General features: G+C 46.7%; 1 protein-coding gene across 1 annotated transcript in view; it reads right to left on the bottom strand.

Moving 5' to 3' along the window:
• Positions 1-23,056, bottom strand: part of LOC135541314 (arf-GAP with coiled-coil, ANK repeat and PH domain-containing protein 3-like) — a 203,998-nt gene that overhangs the window by 19,229 nt on the left and 161,713 nt on the right. The window contains exons 13-22 of the mRNA XM_064967473.1: positions 20,476-20,576; positions 18,749-18,860; positions 16,713-16,939; positions 15,376-15,445; positions 15,114-15,208; positions 10,172-10,389; positions 9,695-9,790; positions 7,149-7,250; positions 5,494-5,717; positions 1,607-1,716 (exon numbers count right to left, since the gene is read on the bottom strand). Of these exons, the coding sequence (XP_064823545.1) occupies positions 1,607-1,716; positions 5,494-5,717; positions 7,149-7,250; positions 9,695-9,790; positions 10,172-10,389; positions 15,114-15,208; positions 15,376-15,445; positions 16,713-16,939; positions 18,749-18,860; positions 20,476-20,576 (1,355 nt within the window). The remainder of the gene's footprint in view (positions 1-1,606; positions 1,717-5,493; positions 5,718-7,148; positions 7,251-9,694; positions 9,791-10,171; positions 10,390-15,113; positions 15,209-15,375; positions 15,446-16,712; positions 16,940-18,748; positions 18,861-20,475; positions 20,577-23,056) is intronic.

Raw genomic sequence — 23,056 nt, 5'->3', positions numbered from 1 at the left:
GAATGTTTCCTTTTTTACACCATGCTAATCTACAGGAATGTTTCCTTTTTACACCATGCTAATCTACAGGAATGTTTCCTTTTTACACCATGCTAATCTTTAGGAATGTTTAATTTTTACCCCATGCTAATCTTTAGGAATGTTTAATTTTTACCCCATGCTAATCTACAGGAATGTCTCCTTTTTACACCATGCTAATCTACAGGAATGTTTCCTTTTTACACCATGCTAATCTATAGGAATGTTTCCTTTTTACACCATGCTAATCTACAGGAATGTTTCCTTTTTTACAGCATGCTAATCTTTAGGAATGTTTCCTTCTTACCCCATGCTAATCTTTAGGAATGTTTAATTTTTACCCCATGCTAATCTACAGGAATGTCTCCTTTTTACCCCATGCTAATCTACAGGAATGTTTCCTTCTTACACCATGCTAATCTACAGGAATGTTTCCTTTTTACCCCATGCTAATCTTTAGGAATGTTTCATTTTTACCCCATGCTAATCTTTAGGAATGTTTCATTTTTACCCCATGCTAATCTACAGGAATGTTTCACTAGCACAGAATGGAATGTGTTCCTGTATTCATCTGATAACATTGAGGAGTTCACCACATCAGTCATCGGCTTCATTAATAAGTGCATCGACGACGTTGTTCCCACAGTGACCGTACGTACATATCCCAACCAGAAGCCATGGATTACAGGCAACATCTGCACTGAGAAACAGGCTAGAGCTGCCACTTTCAGGGAGCGGGACACTAATCCGGGACCGATGCACCAAGTCTGGAACCAAAAGGACCCTGAACAGCTTCTACCCCCAAGCCACAAGAATGCTAAATAGTTAACCAAATAGCTACCCCGACTATCTGCATTGAACCCCCTTTGCACAAACTATTTTGACTCATCACACACGTTGCTGTTACTGCTTATTATCTATCCTGTTGCCTAGTCACTTTACCACAAGATATATGTACACGTTTACCTCAATGACCTTGTTCCGCAGCACATCAACGACATAATGGTACCCCGTGTATATAGCCTGGTACACCCGTGTATATAGCCTGGTACCCCATGTATATAGCCTGGTACCCCCGTGTATATAGCCTGGTACCCCCGTGTATATAGCCTGGTACCCCGTGTATATAGCCTGGTACCCCATGTATATAGCCTGGTACCCCCGTGTATATAGCCTGGTACCCCCGTGTATATAGCCTGGTACCCTGTGTATATAGCCTGGTACCCCGTGTATATAGCCTGGTACCCCGTGTATATAGCCTGGTACCCCCGTGTATATAGCCTGGTACCCCCGTGTATATAGCCTGGTACCCCATGTATATAGCCTGGTACCCCATGTATATAGCCTGGTACCCCCGTGTATATAGCCTGGTACCCCCGTGTATATAGCCTGGTACCCCGTGTATATAGCCTGGGTAATGAATGTCTCTCACCCTGTATGTCCCAGGTAGGTAGCGTGTTGGAGGGGTAATGAATGTCTCTCACCCTGTATGTCCCAGGTAGGTAGTGTGTTGGAGGGGTAATGAATGTCTCTCACCCTGTATGTCCCAGGTAGGTAGCGTGGTGGAGGGGTAATGAATGTCTCTCACCCTGTATGTCCCAGGTAGGTAGCGTGGTGGAGGGGTCCTCTCCCCCCCATGTCCCTCTGGTTCACATCAGCCCCATTCTGCAGCAGGAACTCACACGCTGTCAGAGAGCCCTGACAAAGAGGAGAGAGAATGAGGGGAAGAGGGAAGAGGGAGAGTGGTGGTGGGGGAAGAGGGAGAGAGAGAGTGATGGGGAGGGAAGAGGGAGAGAGAGAGAGTGGTGGGGGAGGAGAGTGATGGGGAGGGAAGAGGGAGAGAGAGAGAGTGGTGGGGGAGGAGAGTGATGGGGAGGGAAGAGGGAGAGAGAGAGTGATGGGGAGGGAAGAGGGAGAGAGAGAGAGTGGTGGGGGAGGAGAGTGATGGGGAAGAGCGAGAGAGAGAGAGACCACAGTGTCGTATCAGACCACAGTGTCCTATCAGACCACAGTGTCCTATCAGACCACAGTGTCCTATCAGAGCACAGTGTCCTATCAGAGCAGTGTCCTATCAGAGCACAGTGTCGTATCAGACCACAGTGTCCTATCAGAGCAGTGTCCTATCAGAGCAGTGTCCTATCAGAGCAGTGTCATATCAGAGCAGTGTCGTATCAGACCACAGTGTCCTATCAGAGCAGTGTCCTATCAGAGCAGTGTCCTATCAGAGCAGTGTCCTATCAGAGCAGTGTCCTATCAGAGCAGTGTCGTATCAGACCACAGTGTTCTATCAGAGCAGTGTCATATCAGAGCAGTGTCCTATCAGAGCAGTGTCCTATCAGAGCAGTGTCCTATCAGAGCAGTGTCCTATCAGAGCAGTATCCTATCAGACCACAGTGTCCTATCAGACCACAGTGTCCTATCAGAGCAGTGTCCTATCAGAGCAGTGTCCTATCAGAGCAGTGTCCTATCAGAGCAGTGTCGTATCAGACCACAGTGTCCTATCAGAGCAGTGTCCTATCAGAGCACAGTGTCCTATCAGAGCACAGTGTCCTATCAGAGCAGTGTCCTATCAGAGCAGTGTCCTATCAGAGCAGTGTCCTATCAGAGCAGTGTCCTATCAGAGCAGTGTCGTATCAGACCACAGTGTCCTATCAGAGCAGTGTCCTATCAGAGCACAGTGTCCTATCAGAGCAGTGTCCTATCAGAGCAGTGTCCTATCAGAGCAGTGTCCTATCAGAGCAGTGTCGTATCAGACCACAGTGTCCTATCAGAGCAGTGTCGTATCAGAGCAGTGTCCTATCAGAGCAGTGTCATATCAGAGCAGTGTCCTATCAGAGCAGTGTCGTATCAGAGCAGTGTCCTATCAGAGCAGTGTCCTATCAGAGCAGTGTCCTATCAGAGCAGTGTCCTATCAGAGCAGTGTCGTATCAGACCACAGTGTCCTATCAGAGCAGTGTCCTATCAGAGCACAGTGTCCTATCAGAGCACAGTGTCCTATCAGAGCAGTGTCCTATCAGAGCAGTGTCCTATCAGAGCAGTGTCCTATCAGAGCAGTGTCCTATCAGAGCAGTGTCGTATCAGACCACAGTGTCCTATCAGAGCAGTGTCCTATCAGAGCACAGTGTCCTATCAGAGCAGTGTCCTATCAGAGCAGTGTCCTATCAGAGCAGTGTCCTATCAGAGCAGTGTCGTATCAGACCACAGTGTCCTATCAGAGCAGTGTCGTATCAGAGCAGTGTCCTATCAGAGCAGTGTCGTATCAGAGCAGTGTCCTATCAGAGCAGTGTCGTATCAGAGCAGTGTCCTATCAGAGCAGTGTCCTATCAGAGCAGTGTCATATCAGAGCAGTGTCGTATCAGAGCAGTGTCCTATCAGAGCAGTGTCGTATCAGAGCAGTGTCCTATCAGAGCACAGTGTCCTATCAGAGCAGTGTCCTATCAGAGCAGTGTCCTATCAGAGCAGTGTCCTATCAGAGCAGTGTCCTATCAGAGCACAGTGTCCTATCAGAGCAGTGTCCTATCAGAGCAGTGTCATGTGTATAAAGGCAGGCTGCTGAGGCGAGAACGACTCATAATAACATCTGGAATAAAACCATGGAAACCGTGTATTTGATACCATTCCAGTTATTCTGTTCCAGCCATTACTATAAACCTGTCCTCCCTAAATAAGGTGCCACCAGCCGCATGTGGCCTGTATAGTGTGTGTCTGCACTCTGTCCAACCCTGCCTATAGCGTGTATATAGTGTCTGCCTATAGCGTCTATCTTACCCCTGTATAGTGTGTGTATCTATAGCGTGTATCTTACCCCTGTATAGTGTGTATCTATAATGTGTATCTATAGTGTGTATCTTACCCCTGTATAGTGTGTGTATCTATAGCGTGTATCTTACCCCTGTATAGTGTGTGTATCTATAGCGTGTATCTTACCCCTGTATAGTGTGTGTATCTATAGCGTGTATCTTACCCCTGTATAGTGTGTGTATCTATAGCGTGTATCTTACCCCTGTATAGTGTGTGTATCTATAGCGTGTATCTATAGTGTGTATCTATAGTGTGTATCTTACCCCTGTATAGTGTGTGTATCTATAGCGTGTATCTATAGTGTGTATCTATAGTGTGTATCTTACCCCTGTATAGTGTGTGTATCTATAGCGTGTATCTATAATGTGTATCTATAGTGTGTATCTTACCCCTGTATAGTGTGTGTATCTATAGCGTGTATCTTACCCCTGTATAGTGTGTGTATCTATAGCGTGTATCTTACCCCTGTATAGTGTGTGTATCTATAGCGTGTATCTTACCCCTGTATAGTGTGTGTATCTATAGCGTGTATCTTACCCCTGTATAGTGTGTGTATCTATAGCGTGTATCTATAGTGTGTATCTATAGTGTGTATCTTACCCCTGTATAGTGTGTGTATCTATAGCGTGTATCTATAGTGTGTATCTATAGTGTGTATCTTACCCCTGTATAGTGTGTGTATCTATAGCGTGTATCTATAGTGTGTATCTATAGTGTGTATCTTACCCCTGTATAGTGTGTGTATCTATAGCGTGTATCTATAGTGTGTATCTATAGTGTGTATCTTACCCCTGTATAGTGTGTGTATCTATAGCGTGTATCTTACCCCTGTATAGTGTGTGTATCTATAGCGTGTATCTATAGTGTGTATCTATAGCGTGTATCTATAGTGTGTATCTATAGCGTGTATCTATAGTGTGTGTATCTATAGTGTGTATCTATAGCGTGTATCTATAGTGTGTGTATCTATAGTGTGTATCTATAGTGTGTATCTATAGTGTGTGTATCTATAGTGTGTATCTATAGCGTGTATCTATAGTGTGTGTATCTATAGTGTGTATCTATAGTGTGTGTATCTATAGTGTGTATCTATAGTGTGTATCTATAGCGTGTATCTATAGCGTGTATCTATAGCGTGTATCTATAGTGTGTATCTATAGTGTGTATCTATAGCGTGTATCTATAGTGTGTATCTATAGTGTGTATCTATAGCGTGTATCTTACCCCTGTATAGTGTGTGTATCTATAGTGTGTGTATCTATAGCGTGTATCTATAGCGTGTATCTTACCCCTGTATAGTGTGTGTATCTATAGCGTGTATCTTACCCCTGTATAGTGTGTGTATCTATAGCGTGTATCTTACCCCTGTATAGTGTGTGTATCTATAGTGTGTATCTATAGCGTGTATCTATAGTGTGTATCTTACCCCTGTATAGTGTGTGTATCTATAGCGTGTATCTTACCCCTGTATAGTGTGTGTATCTATAGTGTGTATCTATAGTGTGTATCTTACCCCTGTATAGTGTGTGTATCTATAGCGTGTATCTTACCCCGGTATAGTGTGTATCTATAGTGTGTATCTATAGTGTGTATCTATAGTGTGTATCTTACCCCTGTATAGTGTGTGTATCTATAGTGTGTATCTATAGTGTGTATCTATAGTGTGTATCTTACCCCTGTCACGGCCTGTATGAGCGGGGTCTTTCCCTCCTCATCGCTGGCAGAGTGGACGTCTGCCCCGTGCGCCAGCGCCTCGGCCATGAGTGGCAGGTTGTGTAGCCGTGACGACCGGTAGAGCAACGCCCCCGGGGGGAGGGGCTCCTCAGGGTCTGATCCCGCCTCCTGCTCTATCTCCACCTCCCCGCTAGACTCCTCCTCTTCTGACTCACCCTCACACTCTACTGGGGCGAGGGGGAAGGGGGGAGAAGGAGAGAGTGTGGGGGGGAGTTGGAGAATGAGGGAGAGGAGGGTTAGTCTGGCTACTACAGCTTGACAAAGCGCTGAACCTTTGAAAGTACACAGTCTGTAGATTATGACGCGCACACACAATTGGACATGTTAAACATTTAGCAGACCCTCTTGTCCAGAGTGACTGACAATTAGTGCGTTTAGAAAGCTAGGTGGGACAACCACATATAATCAGTCATAGTCAGTACATTGATCTCCAGATAGCTAGGTGGACCAGTCATAGTCAGTACATTCATCTTCAGATAGCTAGGTGGACCAGTCATAGTCAGTACATTCATCTCCAGATAGCTAGGTGGACCAGTCATAGTCAGTACATTCATCTTCAGATAGCTAGGTGGACCAGTCATACTCAGTACATTCATCTCCAGATAGCTAGGTGGACCAGTCATAGTCAGTACATTCATCTTCAGATAGCTAGGTGGACCAGTCATAGTCAGTACATTCATCTTCAGATAGCTAGGTGGACCAGTCATAGTCAGTACATTCATCTTCAGATAGCTAGGTGGACCAGTCATAGTCAGTACATTCATCTCCAGATAGCTAGGTGGACCAGTCATAGTCAGTACATTCATCTTCAGATAGCTAGGTGGACCAGTCATAGTCAGTACATTCATCTTCAGATAGCTAGGTGGACCAGTCATAGTCAGTACATTCATATTCAGATAGCTAGGTGGACCAGTCATAGTCAGTGCATTCATCTTCAGATAGTTAGGTGGACCAGTCATAGTCAGTACATTCATCTTCAGATAGCTAGGTGGACCAGTCATAGTCAGTGCATTCATCTTCAGATAGCTAGGTGGACCAGTCATAGTCAGTACATTCATCTCCAGATAGCTAGGTGGACCAGTCATAGTCAGTGCATTCATCTACAGATAGCTAGGTGGACCAGTCATAGTCAGTACATTCATATTCAGATAGCTAGGTGGACCAGTCATAGTCAGTACATTCATCTCCAGATAGCTAGGTGGACCAGTTATAGTCAGTACATTCATCTCCAGACAGCTAGGTGGACCAGTCATAGTCAGTACATTCATATTCAGATAGCTAGGTGGACCAGTCATAGTCAGTACATTCATATTCAGATAGCTAGGTGGACCAGTCATAGTCAGTACATTCATCTACAGATAGCTAGGTGGACCAGTCATAGTCAGTACATTCATCTCCAGATAGCTAGGTGGACCAGTCATAGTCAGTACATTCATCTCCAGATAGCTAGGTGGGACAACCACATATTACAGTCATAGTAGGTACATTTTTCCTCAAAGTATTTATCAACAATGTCAGCACTAATAGGAAACACACACACACACACACACACACACACACACACACACGCACACACACACAACCCTGTGACTTACCCTCCTCGGTGACACTGTCGACCACTGAGCCAAACACCAGGATGTCTGTGCTCCCGTCTGTACTGCCTCCCAGCCCACTGTCACTGCTCAGACCTGCAGGGCCAACCAGCGCCAAGCCACGGACACGTTAGTCACCACACCTCCTCCCCTGAAGCTCCACAACAAGACCTCCTTACAGCCCCAAACCCGGTCTCCTCGCCAGCTAGGTACACCAACCCCTAAACACCCTAACCCCAACCCCCCCTAAACACTCCTCCTAACCCTAGCCCCCCCGAAACACCCTAACCCCCCCTAAACACTCCTCCTAACCCTAACACTAACCCCCCCTAAACACTCCTCCTAACCCTAACCCCCCCTAAACACTCCTCCTAACCCTAACCCCCCTAAACACTCCTCCTAACCCTAACCCCCTAAACACTCCTCCTAACCCTAACCCCCCTAAACACTCCTCCTAACCCTAACCCCCCTAAACACTCCTCCTAACCCTAACCCCCCTAAACACTCCTCCTAACCCTAACCCCCCTAAACATTCCTCCTAACCCTAACCCCCCTAAACACTCCTCCTAACCCCAACCCCCCTAAACACTCCTCCTAACCCTAGCCCCCGAAACACCCTAACCCCCCTAAACACTCCTCCTAACCCTAACACTAACCCCCCTAAACACTCCTCCTAACCCTAACCCCCCTAAACACTCCTCCTAACCCTAACCCCCCTAAACATTCCTCCTAACCCTAACCCCCCTAAACACTCCTCCTAACCCTAACCCCCCTAAACATTCCTCCTAACCCTAACCCTCCCAAAACACTCCTTCTAACCCTAACCCCCCTAAACATTCCTCCTAACCCTAACCCCCCTAAACACTCCTCCTAACCCTAACCCCCCTAAACATTCCTCCTAACCCTAACCCCCCTAAACACTCCTCCTAACCCTAACCCCCCTAAACATTCCTCCTAACCCTAACCCCTAAACATTCCTCCTAACCCTAACCCCCCTAAACACTCCTCCTAACCCTAACCCCCTAAACATTCCTCCTAACCCTAACCCCCCTAAACACTCCTCCTAACCCTAACCCCCCTAAACATTCCTCCTAACCCTAACCCCCTAAACACTCCTCCTAACCCTAACCCCCCTAAACACTCCTCCTAACCCTAACCCCCCTAAACATTCCTCCTAACCCTAACCCCCCTAAACACTCCTCCTAACCCTAACCCCCCTAAACACTCCTCCTAACCCTAACCCCCCTAAACACTCCTCCTAACCCTAACCCCCCTAAACACTCCTCCTAACCCTAACCCCCTAAACACTCCTCCTAACCCTAACCCTCCCTAAACACTCCTCCTAACCCCCCTAAACACTCCTCTTAACCCCCCTAAACACTCCTCCTAACCCTAACCCCCCCTAAACACTCCTCCTAACCCTAACCCCCCTAAACACTCCTCCTAACCCTAACCCTCCCTAAACACTCCTCCTAACCCCCCTAAACACTCCTCCTAACCCCCCCTAAACACTCCTCCTAACCCTAACCATCCCTAAACACTCCTCCTAACCCCCACCTAAACACTCCTCCTAACCCCCCTAAACACTCCTCCTAACCCTAACCCCCCTAAACACTCCTCCTAACCCAAACCCCCTAAACACTCCTCCTAACCCCCCTAAACACTCCTCCTAACCCCCCTAAACACTCCTCCTAACCCCCCTAAACACTCCTCCTAACCCTAACCATCCCTAAACACTCCTCCTAACCCCCACCTAAACACTCCTCCTAACCCCCACCTAAACACTCCTCCTAACCCTAACCCCCCTAAACACTCCTCCTAACCCTAACCATCCCTAAACACTCCTCCTAACCCCCACCTAAACACTCCTCCTAACCCCCCTAAACACTCCTCCTAACCCTAACCCCCCCTAAACACTCCTCCTAACCCAAACCCCCCTAAACACTCCTCCTAACCCTAACCATCCTCTAGCAGCCTCTCAATCCCTAAAATATATCCCTGCTGACCCCAATCTACCCTACTGACCCCAATCCACCCTTCTGACCCCAATCCCCCCATATAGCACCAAGCCTCATCTCCACCAAATAACAGCTTCTTATAAAGCCTCATCTCCAGTCCCAAAACATCTATTATCCCGTTTGTTCTCTCTGGTTGGCAGGTCAGTGTGTGTCAGACCACAGCAACAGATAGATAACTCTGGGCCAGACTTACTGCGGGAAACTCTGGGCCAGACTTACTGCGGGAAACTCTGGGTCAGACTTACTGCGGGAAACTCTGGGTCAGACTTACTGCGGGAAACTCTGGGCCAGACTTACTGCGGGAAACTCTGGGTCAGACTTACTGCGGGAAACTCTGGGTCAGACTTACTGCGGGAAACTCTGGGTCAGACTTACTGCGGGAAACTCTGGGTCAGACTTACTGCGGGAAACTCTGGGCCAGACTTACTGCGGGAAACTCTGGGTCAGACTTACTGCGGGAAACTCTGGGTCAGACTTACTGCGGGAAACTCTGGGTCAGACTTACTGCGGGAAACTCTGGGTCAGACTTACTGCGGGTGCCATTGCCAGTGTCGAAGTAGGAGAAGAGGTTGTCCATCTCATCAGGACAAAACAGAGAGTCTCGACGGAGCTTCGCTGCTGCTGCAGCTGAGGACATACAGGAGAGAGAGAGAGTCTTAATATCACCTCATATTACAAAAAGGTTTCCAGACAGGAGCTCTCATTATTTATTTGACAAAAGTAAAAGTGATAAAGGGTTTGAAGATATGGAGGGACTGGTTTTAAATCCCCAGACTGTTTGAAGTGTCAGAAATTGGGATTGGGTCTCGTGACGACGTCCGCAGTCTGTCTGATGGAGCTGGACAGAGCAAACAGTTCAGCATCACATGCTTTCCTCAGGACTCTTCCACAACGGCTAAATGGATATTTTTCTAGTTGTATTGTCCTTCAAGACATATGCAGGACAGCTTTCCACGGCTTAAACATTCAGTCAACTGCAGAAGGAGAGGAGAGAGAGAGTTTAGTCACCTGCGGAGAGGTTTCCAGGTGAAATCAAACCGGGGTCGTGTCGGTATTTCCGGCGGGTTTTGGGCGCTCCTCGGATGGAGCTGTTGTGGCGATGACACTTCTTCACGGTCCAGGGGCGGGACTTCCTCTCACCTTCCACCAATGAGTCACTGACACTCATCTTCTTCAGGAAACGCCTCTCCACATATTTGGCCTTGATCCACGCCTCCTTCTCTTGTCTAAGAGAGAGATGAGGGAAGACCTTATATGTCACGTTTAGGAGTCTCCTAGCCAATAGGAGACGAGGGAAGACCGTATGTGTCATGTTTAGGAGTCTCCTAGCCAATAGGAGATGAGGGAAGACCGTATATGTCATGTTTAGGAGTCTCCTAGCCAATAGGAGACGAGGGAAGACCGTATGTGTCACTTTTAGGAGTCTCCTAGCCAATAGGAGATGAGGGAAGACCTTATATGTCATGTTTAGGAGTCTCCTAGCCAATAGGAGATGAGGGAAGACCGTATATGTCATGTTTAGGAGTCTCCTAGCCAATAGGAGATGAGGGAAGACCGTATGTGTCACGTTTAGGAGTCTCCTAGCCAATAGGAGATGAGGGAAGACCTTATATGTCATGTTTAGGAGTCTCCTAGCCAATAGGAGATGAGGGAAGACCGTATGTGTCATGTTTAGGAGTCTCCTAGCCAATAGGAGATGAGGGAAGACCTTATATGTCATGTTTAGGAGTTTCCTAGCCAATAGGAGATGAGGGAAGACCGTATGTGTCACGTTTAGGAGTCTCCTAGCCAATAGGAGACGAGGGAAGACCGTATGTGTCACGTTTAGGAGTCTCCTAGCCAATAGGAGATGAGGGAAGACCTTATATGTCATGTTTAGGAGTCTCCTAGCCAATAGGAGATGAGGTAAGACCATATATGTCATGTTTAGGAGTCTCCTAGCCAATAGGAGATGAGGGAAGACCGTATGTGTCACGTTTAGGAGTTTCCTAGCCAATAGGAGATGAGGGAAGACCGTATGTGTCACGTTTAGGAGTCTCCTAGCCAATAGGAGATGAGGGAAGACCGTATATGTCATGTTTAGGAGTCTCCTAGCCAATAGGAGATGAGGGAAGACCGTATGTGTCATGTTTAGGAGTCTCCTAGCCAATAGGAGATGAGGGAAGACCTTATATGTCATGTTTAGGAGTCTCCTAGCCAATAGGAGATGAGGGAAGACCGTATGTGTCACGTTTAGGAGTTTCCTAGCCAATAGGAGATGAGGGAAGACCGTATGTGTCACGTTTAGGAGTCTCCTAGCCAATAGGAGATGAGGGAAGACCTTATGTGTCACGTTTAGGAGTCTCCTAGCCAATAGGAGATGAGGGAAGACCTTATATGTCATGTTTAGGAGTCTCCTAGCCAATAGGAGATGAGGGAAGACCTTATATGTCATGTTTAGGAGTCTCCTAGCCAATAGGAGATGAGGGAAGACCGTATGTGTCATGTTTAGGAGTCTCCTAGCCAAATGAAGATGAGGGAAGACCTTATATGTCATGTTTAGGAGTCTCCTAGCCAATAGGAGATGAGGGAAGACCGTATGTGTCACGTTTAGGAGTTTCCTAGCCAATAGGAGATGAGGGAAGACCGTATGTGTCACGTTTAGGAGTCTCCTAGCCAATAGGAGATGAGGGAAGACCGTATGTGTCACGTTTAGGAGTCTCCTAGCCAATAGGAGACGAGGGAAGACCTTATATGTCATGTTTAGGAGTCTCCTAGCCAATAGGAGATGAGGGAAGACCATATATGTCATGTTTAGGAGTCTCCTAGCCAATAGGAGATGAGGGAAGACGATATATGTCATGTTTAGGAGTCTCCTAGCCAATAGGAGACGAGGGAAGACCATATATGTCATGTTTAGGAGTCTCCTAGCCAATAGGAGATGAGGGAAGACCTTATATGTCATGTTTAGGAGTCTCCTAGCCAATAGGAGACGAGGGAAGACGATATATGTCATGTTTAGGAGTCTCCTAGCCAATAGGAGACGAGGGAAGACCATATATGTCATGTTTAGGAGTCTCCTAGCCAATAGGAGACGAGGGAAGACCATATATGTCATGTTTAGGAGTCTCCTAGCCAATAGGAGATGAGGGAAGACCGTATGTGTCATGTTTAGGAGTCTCCTAGCCAATAGGAGATGAGGGAAGACCGTATGTGTCACGTTTAGGAGTCTCCTAGCCAATAGGAGATGAGGGAAGACCTTATATGTCATGTTTAGGAGTCTCCTAGCCAATAGGAGATGAGGGAAGACCGTATGTGTCACGTTTAGGAGTCTCCTAGCCAATAGGAGATGAGGTAAGACCATATATGTCATGTTTAGGAGTCTCCTAGCCAATAGGAGATGAGGGAAGACCGTATGTGTCACGTTTAGGAGTTTCCTAGCCAATAGGAGATGAGGGAAGACCGTATGTGTCACGTTTAGGAGTCTCCTAGCCAATAGGAGATGAGGGAAGACCGTATATGTCATGTTTAGGAGTCTCCTAGCCAATAGGAGATGAGGGAAGACCGTATGTGTCATGTTTAGGAGTCTCCTAGCCAATAGGAGATGAGGGAAGACCTTATATGTCATGTTTAGGAGTCTCCTAGCCAATAGGAGATGAGGGAAGACCGTATGTGTCACGTTTAGGAGTTTCCTAGCCAATAGGAGATGAGGGAAGACCGTATGTGTCACGTTTAGGAGTCTCCTAGCCAATAGGAGATGAGGGAAGACCTTATGTGTCACGTTTAGGAGTCTCCTAGCCAATAGGAGATGAGGGAAGACCTTATATGTCATGTTTAGGAGTCTCCTAGCCAATAGGAGATGAGGGAAGACCTTATATGTCATGTTTAGGAGTCTCCTAGCCAATAGGAGATGAGGGAAGACCGTATGTGTCATGTTTAGGAGTCTCCTAGCCAAATGAAGATGAGGGAAGACCTTATATGTCATGTTTAGGCGTCTCCTAGCCAATAGGAGATGAGGGAAGACCGTATGTGTCACGTTTAGGAGTCTCCTAGCCAATAGGAGATGAGGGAAGACCGTATGTGTCACGTTTAGGAGTCTCCTAGCCAATAGGAGACGAGGGAAGACCTTATATGTCATGTTTAGGAGTCTCCTAGCCAATAGGAGATGAGGGAAGACCATATATGTCATGTTTAGGAGTCTCCTAGCCAATAGGAGATGAGGGAAGACGATATATGTCATGTTTAGGAGTCTCCTAGCCAATAGGAGACGAGGGAAGACCATATATGTCATGTTTAGGAGTCTCCTAGCCAATAGGAGATGAGGGAAGACCTTATATGTCATGTTTAGGAGTCTCCTAGCCAATAGGAGACGAGGAAAGACGATATATGTCATGTTTAGGAGTCTCCTAGCCAATAGGAGACGAGGGAAGACCATATATGTCATGTTTAGGAGTCTCCTAGCCAATAGGAGACGAGGGAAGACCATATATGTCATGTTTAGGAGTCTCCTAGCCAATAGGAGATGAGGGAAGACCGTATGTGTCATGTTTAGGAGTCTCCTAGCCAATAGGAGATGAGGGAAGACCGTATGTGTCACGTTTAGGAGTCTCCTAGCCAATAGGAGATGAGGGAAGACCTTATATGTCATGTTTAGGAGTCTCCTAGCCAATAGGAGATGAGGGAAGACCGTATGTGTCACGTTTAGGAGTCTCCTAGCCAATAGGAGATGAGGGAAGACCTTATATGTCATGTTTAGGAGTCTCCTAGCCAATAGGAGATGAGGGAAGACCGTATGTGTCATGTTTAGGAGTCTCCTAGCCAATAGGAGATGAGGGAAGACCTTATATGTCATGTTTAGGAGTCTCCTAGCCAATAGGAGATGAGGGAAGACCGTATGTGTCATGTTTAGGAGTCTCCTAGCCAATAGGAGATGAGGGAAGACCGTATGTGTCACGTTTAGGAGTCTCCTAGCCAATAGGAGATGAGGGAAGATCTTATATGTCATGTTTAGGAGTCTCCTAGCCAATAGGAGATGAGGGAAGACCGTATGTGTCACGTTTAGGAGTCTCCTAGCCAATAGGAGATGAGGGAAGACCTTATATGTCATGTTTAGGAGTCTCCTAGCCAATAGGAGATGAGAGAAGACCTTATATGTCACGTTTAGGAGTCTCCTAGCCAATAGGAGATGAGGGAAGACCGTATGTGTCACGTTTAGGAGTTTCCTAGCCAATAGGAGATGAGGGAAGACAGTATGTGTCACGTTTAGGAGTCTCCTAGCCAATAGGAGACGAGGGAAGACCGTATGTGTCACGTTTAGGAGTCTCCTAGCCAATAGGAGATGAGGGAAGACCTTATATGTCATGTTTAGGAGTCTCCTAGCCAATAGGAGATGAGGGAAGACCATATGTGTCACGTTTAGGAGTCTCCTAGCCAATAGGAGATGAGGGAAGACCTTATATGTCACGTTTAGGAGTCTCCTAGCCAATAGGAGATGAGGGAAGACCTTATATGTCATGTTTAGGAGTCTCCTAGCCAATAGGAGATGAGGGAAGACGATATATGTCATGTTTAGGAGTCTCCTAGCCAATAGGAGATGAGGGAAGACCGTATGTGTCACGTTTAGGAGTCTCCTAGCCAATAGGAGATGAGGGAAGACCTTATATGTCATGTTTAGGAGTCTCCTAGCCAATAGGAGACGAGGGAAGACCGTATGTGTCACGTTTAGGAGTCTCCTAGCCAATAGGAGATGAGGGAAGACCTTATATGTCATGTTTAGGAGTCTCCTAGCCAATAGGAGATGAGGGAAGACCTTATATGTCATGTTTAGGAGTCTCCTAGCCAATAGGAGATGAGGGAAGACCATATATGTCATGTTTAGGAGTCTCCTAGCCAATAGGAGATGAGGGAAGACGATATATGTCATGTTTAGGAGTCTCCTAGCCTATAGGTAAACTTGCTAACCAGTGCTCACCTAGGACTGGAAGGTCCAGGTTTCTTCACTCCCAGTTCCTCACAGGCTCCCTCATAGATGTGGTTAATCACATTGTTACCCAGCTCACACATCAACTGGAGACAGAGAGAAAGATAGCAGAGAAGAAACGACTAGGTGAGGAATTTCATAACCCCGAAACACGAAGAGAGATATTTCCAGAGTCCCAAGAAGCTTCTTTGAAAGGTATTACGTCATATCTTGAATCACAAAGATGATGCAAAGCAGGAAGTGAGAAACTCACCTTGAGTAGCTCTGGTTCCCAGGAGTCCAGTGTTAGTGAACGAACCTTGGAGCAATGCACCCCAAGACTCCTGTAGAAGACACAACACAGAGACAGAGAGACAACAGGTCAGATACAGTGGCGTTTCCTAAACTCCGAGTAGAGTATGTGTGTTGCGTGGCCTGTATTCTGTGAAGATATGGAGGGACAAGTTTTAAACAGATTAAGTTGTCATCCCCAGACTGTCTGAAGTGACAGAAATCGGGATTAGGTCTCGCCTCGTGATGATGATGTCTGCAGTCTGCTTCCTGTCTGTCACTTTCACTTGTTCTACTTCCTGTCTCTCGCTGCTGTTTGGCTGTTCTGTCACCTGTTCTACTTCCTGTCTCTCGCTGCTGTTTGGCTGTTCTGTCACTTGTTCTACTTCCTGTCTCTCGCTGCTGTTTGGCTGTTCTGTCACTTGTTCTACTTCCTGTCTCTCGCTGCTGTTTGGCTGTTCTGTCACTTGTTCTACTTCCTGTCTCTCGCTGCTGTTTGGCTGTTCTGTCACTTGTTCTACTTCCTGTCTCTCGCTGCTGTTTGGCTGTTCTGTCACTTGTTCTACTTCCTGTCTCTCGCTGCTGTTTGGCTGTTCTTTCACCTATTCTACTTCCTGTCTTGCTACTGTTTGGCTGTTCTTTCACTTGTTCTACTTTCTGTCTCTCGCTGCTGTTTGACTGTTCTCTGTCAGGTGGGATGTCACAGGTGAGGACTGAACTGACGGAGGTGTGGTAAACACCTGTCAATCCGTTAAAAGTTGACGGCTGCCTGAAGTCAGAAAACAAAGTGCAGTCTTTGTAAATTGCTCACCCGTGATTTAGGTCTCGTGAAGTCCTTAATGCAGAGAATTGTTTCCAGTGTCAGTGTTTTCAGTTTCCTACCGGTGGCATTGTGGGTACTGTAGTTTACCTGTGTATGCCGGAGCACTTAATGCATAGACGTGTGCTTAGGGTGTTGTAATTTAGTCTAGTTCACTGTAGCATTGTCGGTATTGTAGTCTAGCACCCTCGAACTCAACTCTGGACCTCGAAGCCAGTTCCACTGTGTTTTTACATTGTTCCCCTCTAATCGGGGACGGATTTAGACCTGGGACACCAGGTGGGTGATTCCCCACTAATCAGGGCCTGATTTAGACCTGGGACACCAGGTGGGTGATTCCCCTCTAATCAAGGACTGATTTAGACCTGGGACACCAGGTGGGTGCAATTCATTATCAGATAGAACAGAGAATCAGCAGGCTCCGGATCTCGTAGGGTAAGAGTTGAGTACCCCTGGTCTAGTGATTCCCTACCTGTAGCATTGTGGGTACTGTAGTTTACCTGTGTATGCCAGAGCACTCGATGCAGAGCAGGACTCCCAGGTTGATGGAGGCCCAGCATGGTGTAGCCTGGGAGCAGTCACAACACAGCTCATTACCCAGGAGGGTCTGCACCCGGTGGAGGATGCTCTCCCCCCTGCCCTCACCCCCTCTCCCCCATTTCTCCCCCCGGGGCTCGCTGGCTGAGTCTATACTGCTGGTAGAGGGGGAGGCTGTCCGGTCCAGACGCTAGAGAGAGACAGAGAACAGAGGGTGGTTATGGTTGGTTATACTGCTGGTAGAAAGGGGAGGCTGTCCAGTCCAGATACTAGAGACAGACAGAGAAGAGAGGGTGGTTATGGTTGGTTATTTGGTTAGTTAGCTAAAGGCTTTAGGCCAGCTAGTTATACAGCTGGTGGATCCCAGCTAAAGGCATTAGGTCAGCTAGTTATACTGCAGGTGGGTCCCAGCTAAAGGCTTTAGGCCAGCTAGTTATGCTGCTGGTGGGTCCCAGCTAGTTATACTGCTGGTGGGTACCAGCTAAAGGCTTTAGGCCAGCTAGTTATACTGCTGGTGGGTCCCAGCTAAAGGCTTTAGGCCAGCTAGTTATACTGCTGGTGGGTCCCAGCTAAAGGCTTTAGGCCAGCTAGTTATACTGCTGGTGGGTACCAGCTAAAGGCTTTAGGCCAGCTAGTTATACTGCTGGTGGGTCCCAGCTAAAGGCTGTCAGTTGGAACAATCAATGTCGTTCTCTCTATAGGTTTCATGTTAGGGTCAATACCTCAATGTAGTTCTCTCTATAGGTTTCATGTTAGGGTCAGTACCTCAATGTCGTTCTCTCTATAGGTTTCATGTTAGGGTCAATACCTCAATGTAGTTCTCTCTATAGGTTTCATGTTAGGGTCAGTACCTCAATGTCATTCTCTCTATAGGTTTCATGTTAGGGTCAATACCTCAATGTCGTTCTCTCTATAGGTTTCATGTTAGGGTCAATACCTCAATGTAGTTCTCTCTATAGGTTTCATGTTAGGGTCAGTACCTCAATGTCGTTCTCTCTGTAGGGTTCATGTTAGGGTCAGTACTTCAATGTAGTTCTCTCTATAGGTTTCATGTTAGGGTCAGTACCTCAATGTCATTCTCTCTATAGGTTTCATGTTAGGGTCAGTACCTCAATGTCATTCTCTCTGTAGGGTTCAGATTAGGGTCAGTACCTCAATGTCGTTCTCTCTGTAGGGTTCATGTTACAGTTAGTACCTCTCTGTAGGGTTCATGTTACAGTTAGGGTTAGTACCTCAAAGTCATTCTCTCTGTAGGGTTCATGTTAGGGTCAGGGTTAGTGTTAATATTAAGGATAGGGTTAATGTTAGGATTAGAGTTGAGGTTAGAGTCAGGGTTAATGTTAGGATTAGAGTTGAGGTTAGTCAGGGTTAGGGTTAGGATTAGAGTTGAGGTTAGTCAGGGTTAATGTTAGGATTAGAGTTGAGGTTAGTCAGGGTTAGGGTTAGGATTAGAGTTGAGGTTAGTCAGGGTTAATGTTAGGGTTAGGATTAGAGTTGAGGTTAGTCAGGGTTAATCTTAGGGTTAGAGTTGAGGTTAGTCAGGGTTAATGTTAGGGTTAGAGTTGAGGTTAGTCAGGGTTTATGTTAGGGTTAGAGTTGAGGTTAGTCAGGGTTAATGTTAGGGTTAGGGTTAGAGTTGAGGTTAGTCAGGGTTAATGTTAGGGTTAGGATTAGAGTTGAGGTTAGTTAGGGTTAATGTTAGGGTTAGAATTAGAGTTTAGGTTAGAGTCAGGTTTAATGTTAGGGTTAGGATTAGAGTTGAGGTTTGTCAGGGTTAATGTTAGGATTAGGATTAGAGTTGAGGTTAGTCAGGGTTAATGTTAGGGTTAGGATTAGAGTTGAGGATAGGTTAGAGTCAGGGTTAATGTTAGGGTTAGGATTAAGAGTTGAGGTTAGTCAGGGTTAACATTAGGATTAGGGTCAGGGTTAGAGTCAGGGTTAATTTTGGGGTTAGAGCCAGGATTGATTTCAAGGTTAGGGTTGAGGTCAGGGCCAGTACCTCAATGTAGTAGTTGTCTGATATCTCTCTGTATGCAGAGGCGATGGAGGCCTGTACAGCTTGGATCCAGGCCTGCCGTAACTTCTCTGACTCTGCCTGGAGCATACAGCTCCTAGTGGGAGAGAGGAGGGTGAGGAGAGGACACACACACACACACACACACACACACACATATATACAGTGCCTTGCGAAAGTATTCGGCCCCCTTGAACTTTGTGACCTTTTGCCACATTTCAGGCTTCAAACATAAAGATATAAAACTGTATTTTTTTGTGAAGAATCAACAACAAGTGGGACACAATCATGAAGTGGAATGACATTTGTTGGATATTTCAAACTTTTTTAACAAATCAAAAACTGAAAAATTGGGGCGTGCAAAATTATTCAGCCCCTTTACTTTCAGTGCAGCAAACTCTCTCCAGAAGTTCAGTGAGGATCTCTGAATGATCCAATGTTGACCTAAATGACTAATGATGATAAATACAATCCACCTGCATGTAATCAAGTCTCCGTATAAATGCACCTGCACTGTGATAGTCTCAGAGGTCCGTTAAAAGCGCAGAGAGCATCATCAGCCAAGAGACCCATGATCACTCTGGATGAACTGCAGAGATCTACAGCTGAGGTGGGAGACTCTGTCCTTAGGACAACAATCAGTCGTATATTGCACAAATCTGGCCTTTATGGAAGAGTGGCAAGAAGAAAGCCATTTCTTAAAGATATCCATAAAAAGTGTTGTTTAAAGTTTGCCACAAGCCACCTGGGAGACACACCAAACATGTGGAAGAAGGTGCTCTGGTCAGATGAAACCAAAATTGAACTTTTTGGCAACAATGCAAAATGTTATATTTGGCGTAAAAGCAACACAGCTCATCAACTTGAACACACCATCCCCCACTGTCATACATGGTGGTGGCAGCATCATGGTTTGGGCCTGCTTTTCTTCAGCAGGGACAGGGAAGATGGTTAAAATTGATGGGGAGATGGATGGAGCCAAATACAGGACCATTCTGGAAGAAAACCTGATGGAGTCTGCAAAAGACCTGAGACTGGGACGGAGATTTGTCTTCCAACAAGACAATGATCCAAAACATAAAGCTAAATCTACATTGGAATGGTTCAAAAATAAACATATCCAGGTGTTAGAATGGCCAAATCAAAGTCCAGACCTGAATCCAATCGAGAATCTGTGGAAAGAACTGAAAACTGCTGTTCACAAATGCTCTCCATCCAACCTCACTGAGCTCGAGCTGTTTTGCAAGGAGGAATGGGAAAAAATGTCAGTCTCTCGATGTGCAAAACTGATAGAGACAAACCCCAAGCGACTTACAGCTGTAATCGCAGCAAAAGGTGGCGCTACAAAGTAGTAACTTAAGGGGGCTGAATAATTTTGCACGCCCAATTTTTCAGTTTTCATTTGTTAAAAAAGTTTGAAATATCCAATAAATGTTGTTCCACTTCATGATTGTGTCCCACTTGTTGTTGATTCTTCACAAAAAATACAGTTTTATATCTTTATGTTTGAAGCCTGAAACGTGGCAAAAGGTCGCAAAGTTCAAGGGGGGCAAATACTTTCGCAAGGCACTGTACACACCAATATATCATATTCACCCACACACACACACCGATCATATACACACATACACACACACATATACACACACACACACACACACACACACACACACAACGATTATATTTGCACATATACACACACACATACTTACTTAGTGGGGGACACCACCTCGAAGCAGAACCTCCTCTCTCCGTCCTCACAAGGTTTGACTGAACACAGCCTCAGGTCCTCCACCACCACCGTCAGGGCATCCTATTGGCAGAGAGCAGCGTCAATCAAAACACAACATTCTTTCATTGGCTGTGAGCGGTGTCAATAAAAACCCAACATCCTTTCATTGGCTGGGTATCTTCAGCCCCTTCTCTTGTCATTTAGTCAGGGGGCCACAACATATTGTCTTTGGGGCCACCCTGGATTTTGCCTCAAATCCAATATGTTGTCCAAAGTCCAATATGGTTGGCATTATAACAGTAGTGTTTGTAGTTCTGGGGCCTGACCAGGTTGATCAGCTAACAGTAGTGGTTGGGGCCTGACCAGGTTACACAGATAACAGTAGTGGTTGTAGTTCTGGGGCCTGACCAGGTTACACAGCTAACAGTAGTGGTTGTAGTTCTGGGACCTGACCAGGTTACACAGATAACAGTAGTGGTTGTAGTTCTGGGGCATGACCAGGTTACACAGCTAACAGTAGTGGTTGTAGTTCTGAGGCCTGACCAGGTTACACAGCTAACAGTAGTGGTTGTAGTTCTGGGGCATGACCAGGTTAAACAGATAACAGTAGTGGTTGTAGTTCTGGGGCATGACCAGGTTAAACAGATAACAGTAGTGGTTGTAGTTCTGGGGCATGACCAGGTTACACAGATAACAGTAGTGGTTGTAGTTCTGGGGCATGACCAGGTTAAACAGATAACAGTAGTGGTTGTAGTTCTGGGGCATGACCAGGTTACACAGCTAACAGTAGTGGTTGTAGTTCTGGGGCCTGACCAGGTTACACAGATAACAGTAGTGGTTGTAGTTCTGGGGCCTGACCAGGTTACACAGCTAACAGTAGTGGTTGTAGTTCTGGGGCCTGACCAGGTTAAACAGATAACAGTAGTGGTTGTAGTTCTGGGGCCTGACCAGGTTAAACAGATAACAGTAGTGGTTGTAGTTCTGGGACATGACCAGGTTACACAGCTAACAGTAGTGGTTGTAGTTCTGGGGCCTGACCAGGTTACACAGATAACAGTAGTGGTTGTAGTTCTGGGGCATGACCAGGTTACACAGATAACAGTAGTGGTTGTAGTTCTGGGGCCTGACCAGGTTAAACAGATAACAGTAGTGGTTGTAGTTCTGGGGCCTGACCAGGTTAAACAGATAACAGTAGTGGTTGTAGTTCTGGGGCATGACCAGGTTACACAGATAACAGTAGTGGTTGGGGCCTGACCAGGTTACACAGATAACAGTAGTGTTTGGGGCCTGACCAGGTTACACAGATAACAGTAGTGGTTGTAGTTCTGGGGCCTGACCAGGTTACACAGCTAACAGTAGTGGTTGGGGCCTGACCAGGTTACACAGATAACAGTAGTGGTTGGGGCCTGACCAGGTTACACAGATAACAGTAGTGGTTGTAGTTCTGGGGCCTGACCAGGTTATACAGCTAACAGTAGTGGTTGGGGCCTGACCAGGTTACACAGCTAACAGTAGTGGTTGGGGCCTGACCAGGTTACACAGCTAACAGTAGTGGTTGTAGTTCTGGGGCCTGACCAGGTTACACAGCTAACAGTAGTGGTTGGGGCCTGACCAGGTTACACAGCTAACAGTAGTGGTTGTAGTTCTGGGGCCTGACCAGGTTACACAGCTAACAGTAGTGGTTGTAGTTCTGGGGCCTGACCAGGTTACACAGATAACAGTAGTGGTTGTAGTTCTGGGGCCTGACCAGGTTACACAGCTAACAGTAGTGGTTGGGGCCTGACCAGGTTACACAGCTAACAGTAGTGGTTGTAGTTCTGGGGCCTGACCAGGTTACACAGCTAACAGTAGTGGTTGGGGCCTGACCAGGTTACACAGCTAACAGTAGTGGTTGTAGTTCTGGGGCCTGACCAGGTTACACAGCTAACAGTAGTGGTTGTAGTTCTGGGGCCTGACCAGGTTACACAGATAACAGTAGTGGTTGTAGTTCTGGGGCCTGACCAGGTTACACAGCTAACAGTAGTGGTTGGGGCCTGACCAGGTTACACAGCTAACAGTAGTGGTCGTAGTTCTGGGGCCTGACCAGGTTACACAGCTAACAGTAGTGGTTGGGGCCTGACCAGGTTACACAGCTAACAGTAGTGGTTGTAGTTCTGGGGCCTGACCAGGTTACACAGCTAACAGTAGTGGTTGTAGTTCTGGGGCCTGACCAGGTTACACAGATAACAGTAGTGGTTGTAGTTCTGGGGCTGAGAAGGAATATCACCACAGCAAGGTACTTGGAGTCAAACAGACAGGCCTGGAAGAGATCTTTAAGGTCGGGGCCCTCCACAAGGTACTTGGAGTCAAACAGACAGGCCTAGAGGAGATCTTTAAGGTCGGGGCCCTCCACAAGGTACTTGGAGTCAAACAGACAGGCCTAGAGGAGATCTTTAAGGTCGGGGCCCTCCACAAGGTACTTGGAGTCAAACAGACAGGCCTAGAGGAGATCTTTAAGATCGGGGCCCTCCACAAGGTACTTGGAGTCAAACAGACAGGCCTAGAGGAGATCTTTAAGATCG

This window comes from Oncorhynchus masou, chromosome 6 (genome assembly GCF_036934945.1).
Source record: "Oncorhynchus masou masou isolate Uvic2021 chromosome 6, UVic_Omas_1.1, whole genome shotgun sequence".
Taxonomy (NCBI): Eukaryota; Metazoa; Chordata; class Actinopteri; order Salmoniformes; family Salmonidae; genus Oncorhynchus; species Oncorhynchus masou.
This window is presented reverse-complemented; position numbering and strand designations above follow the sequence as displayed.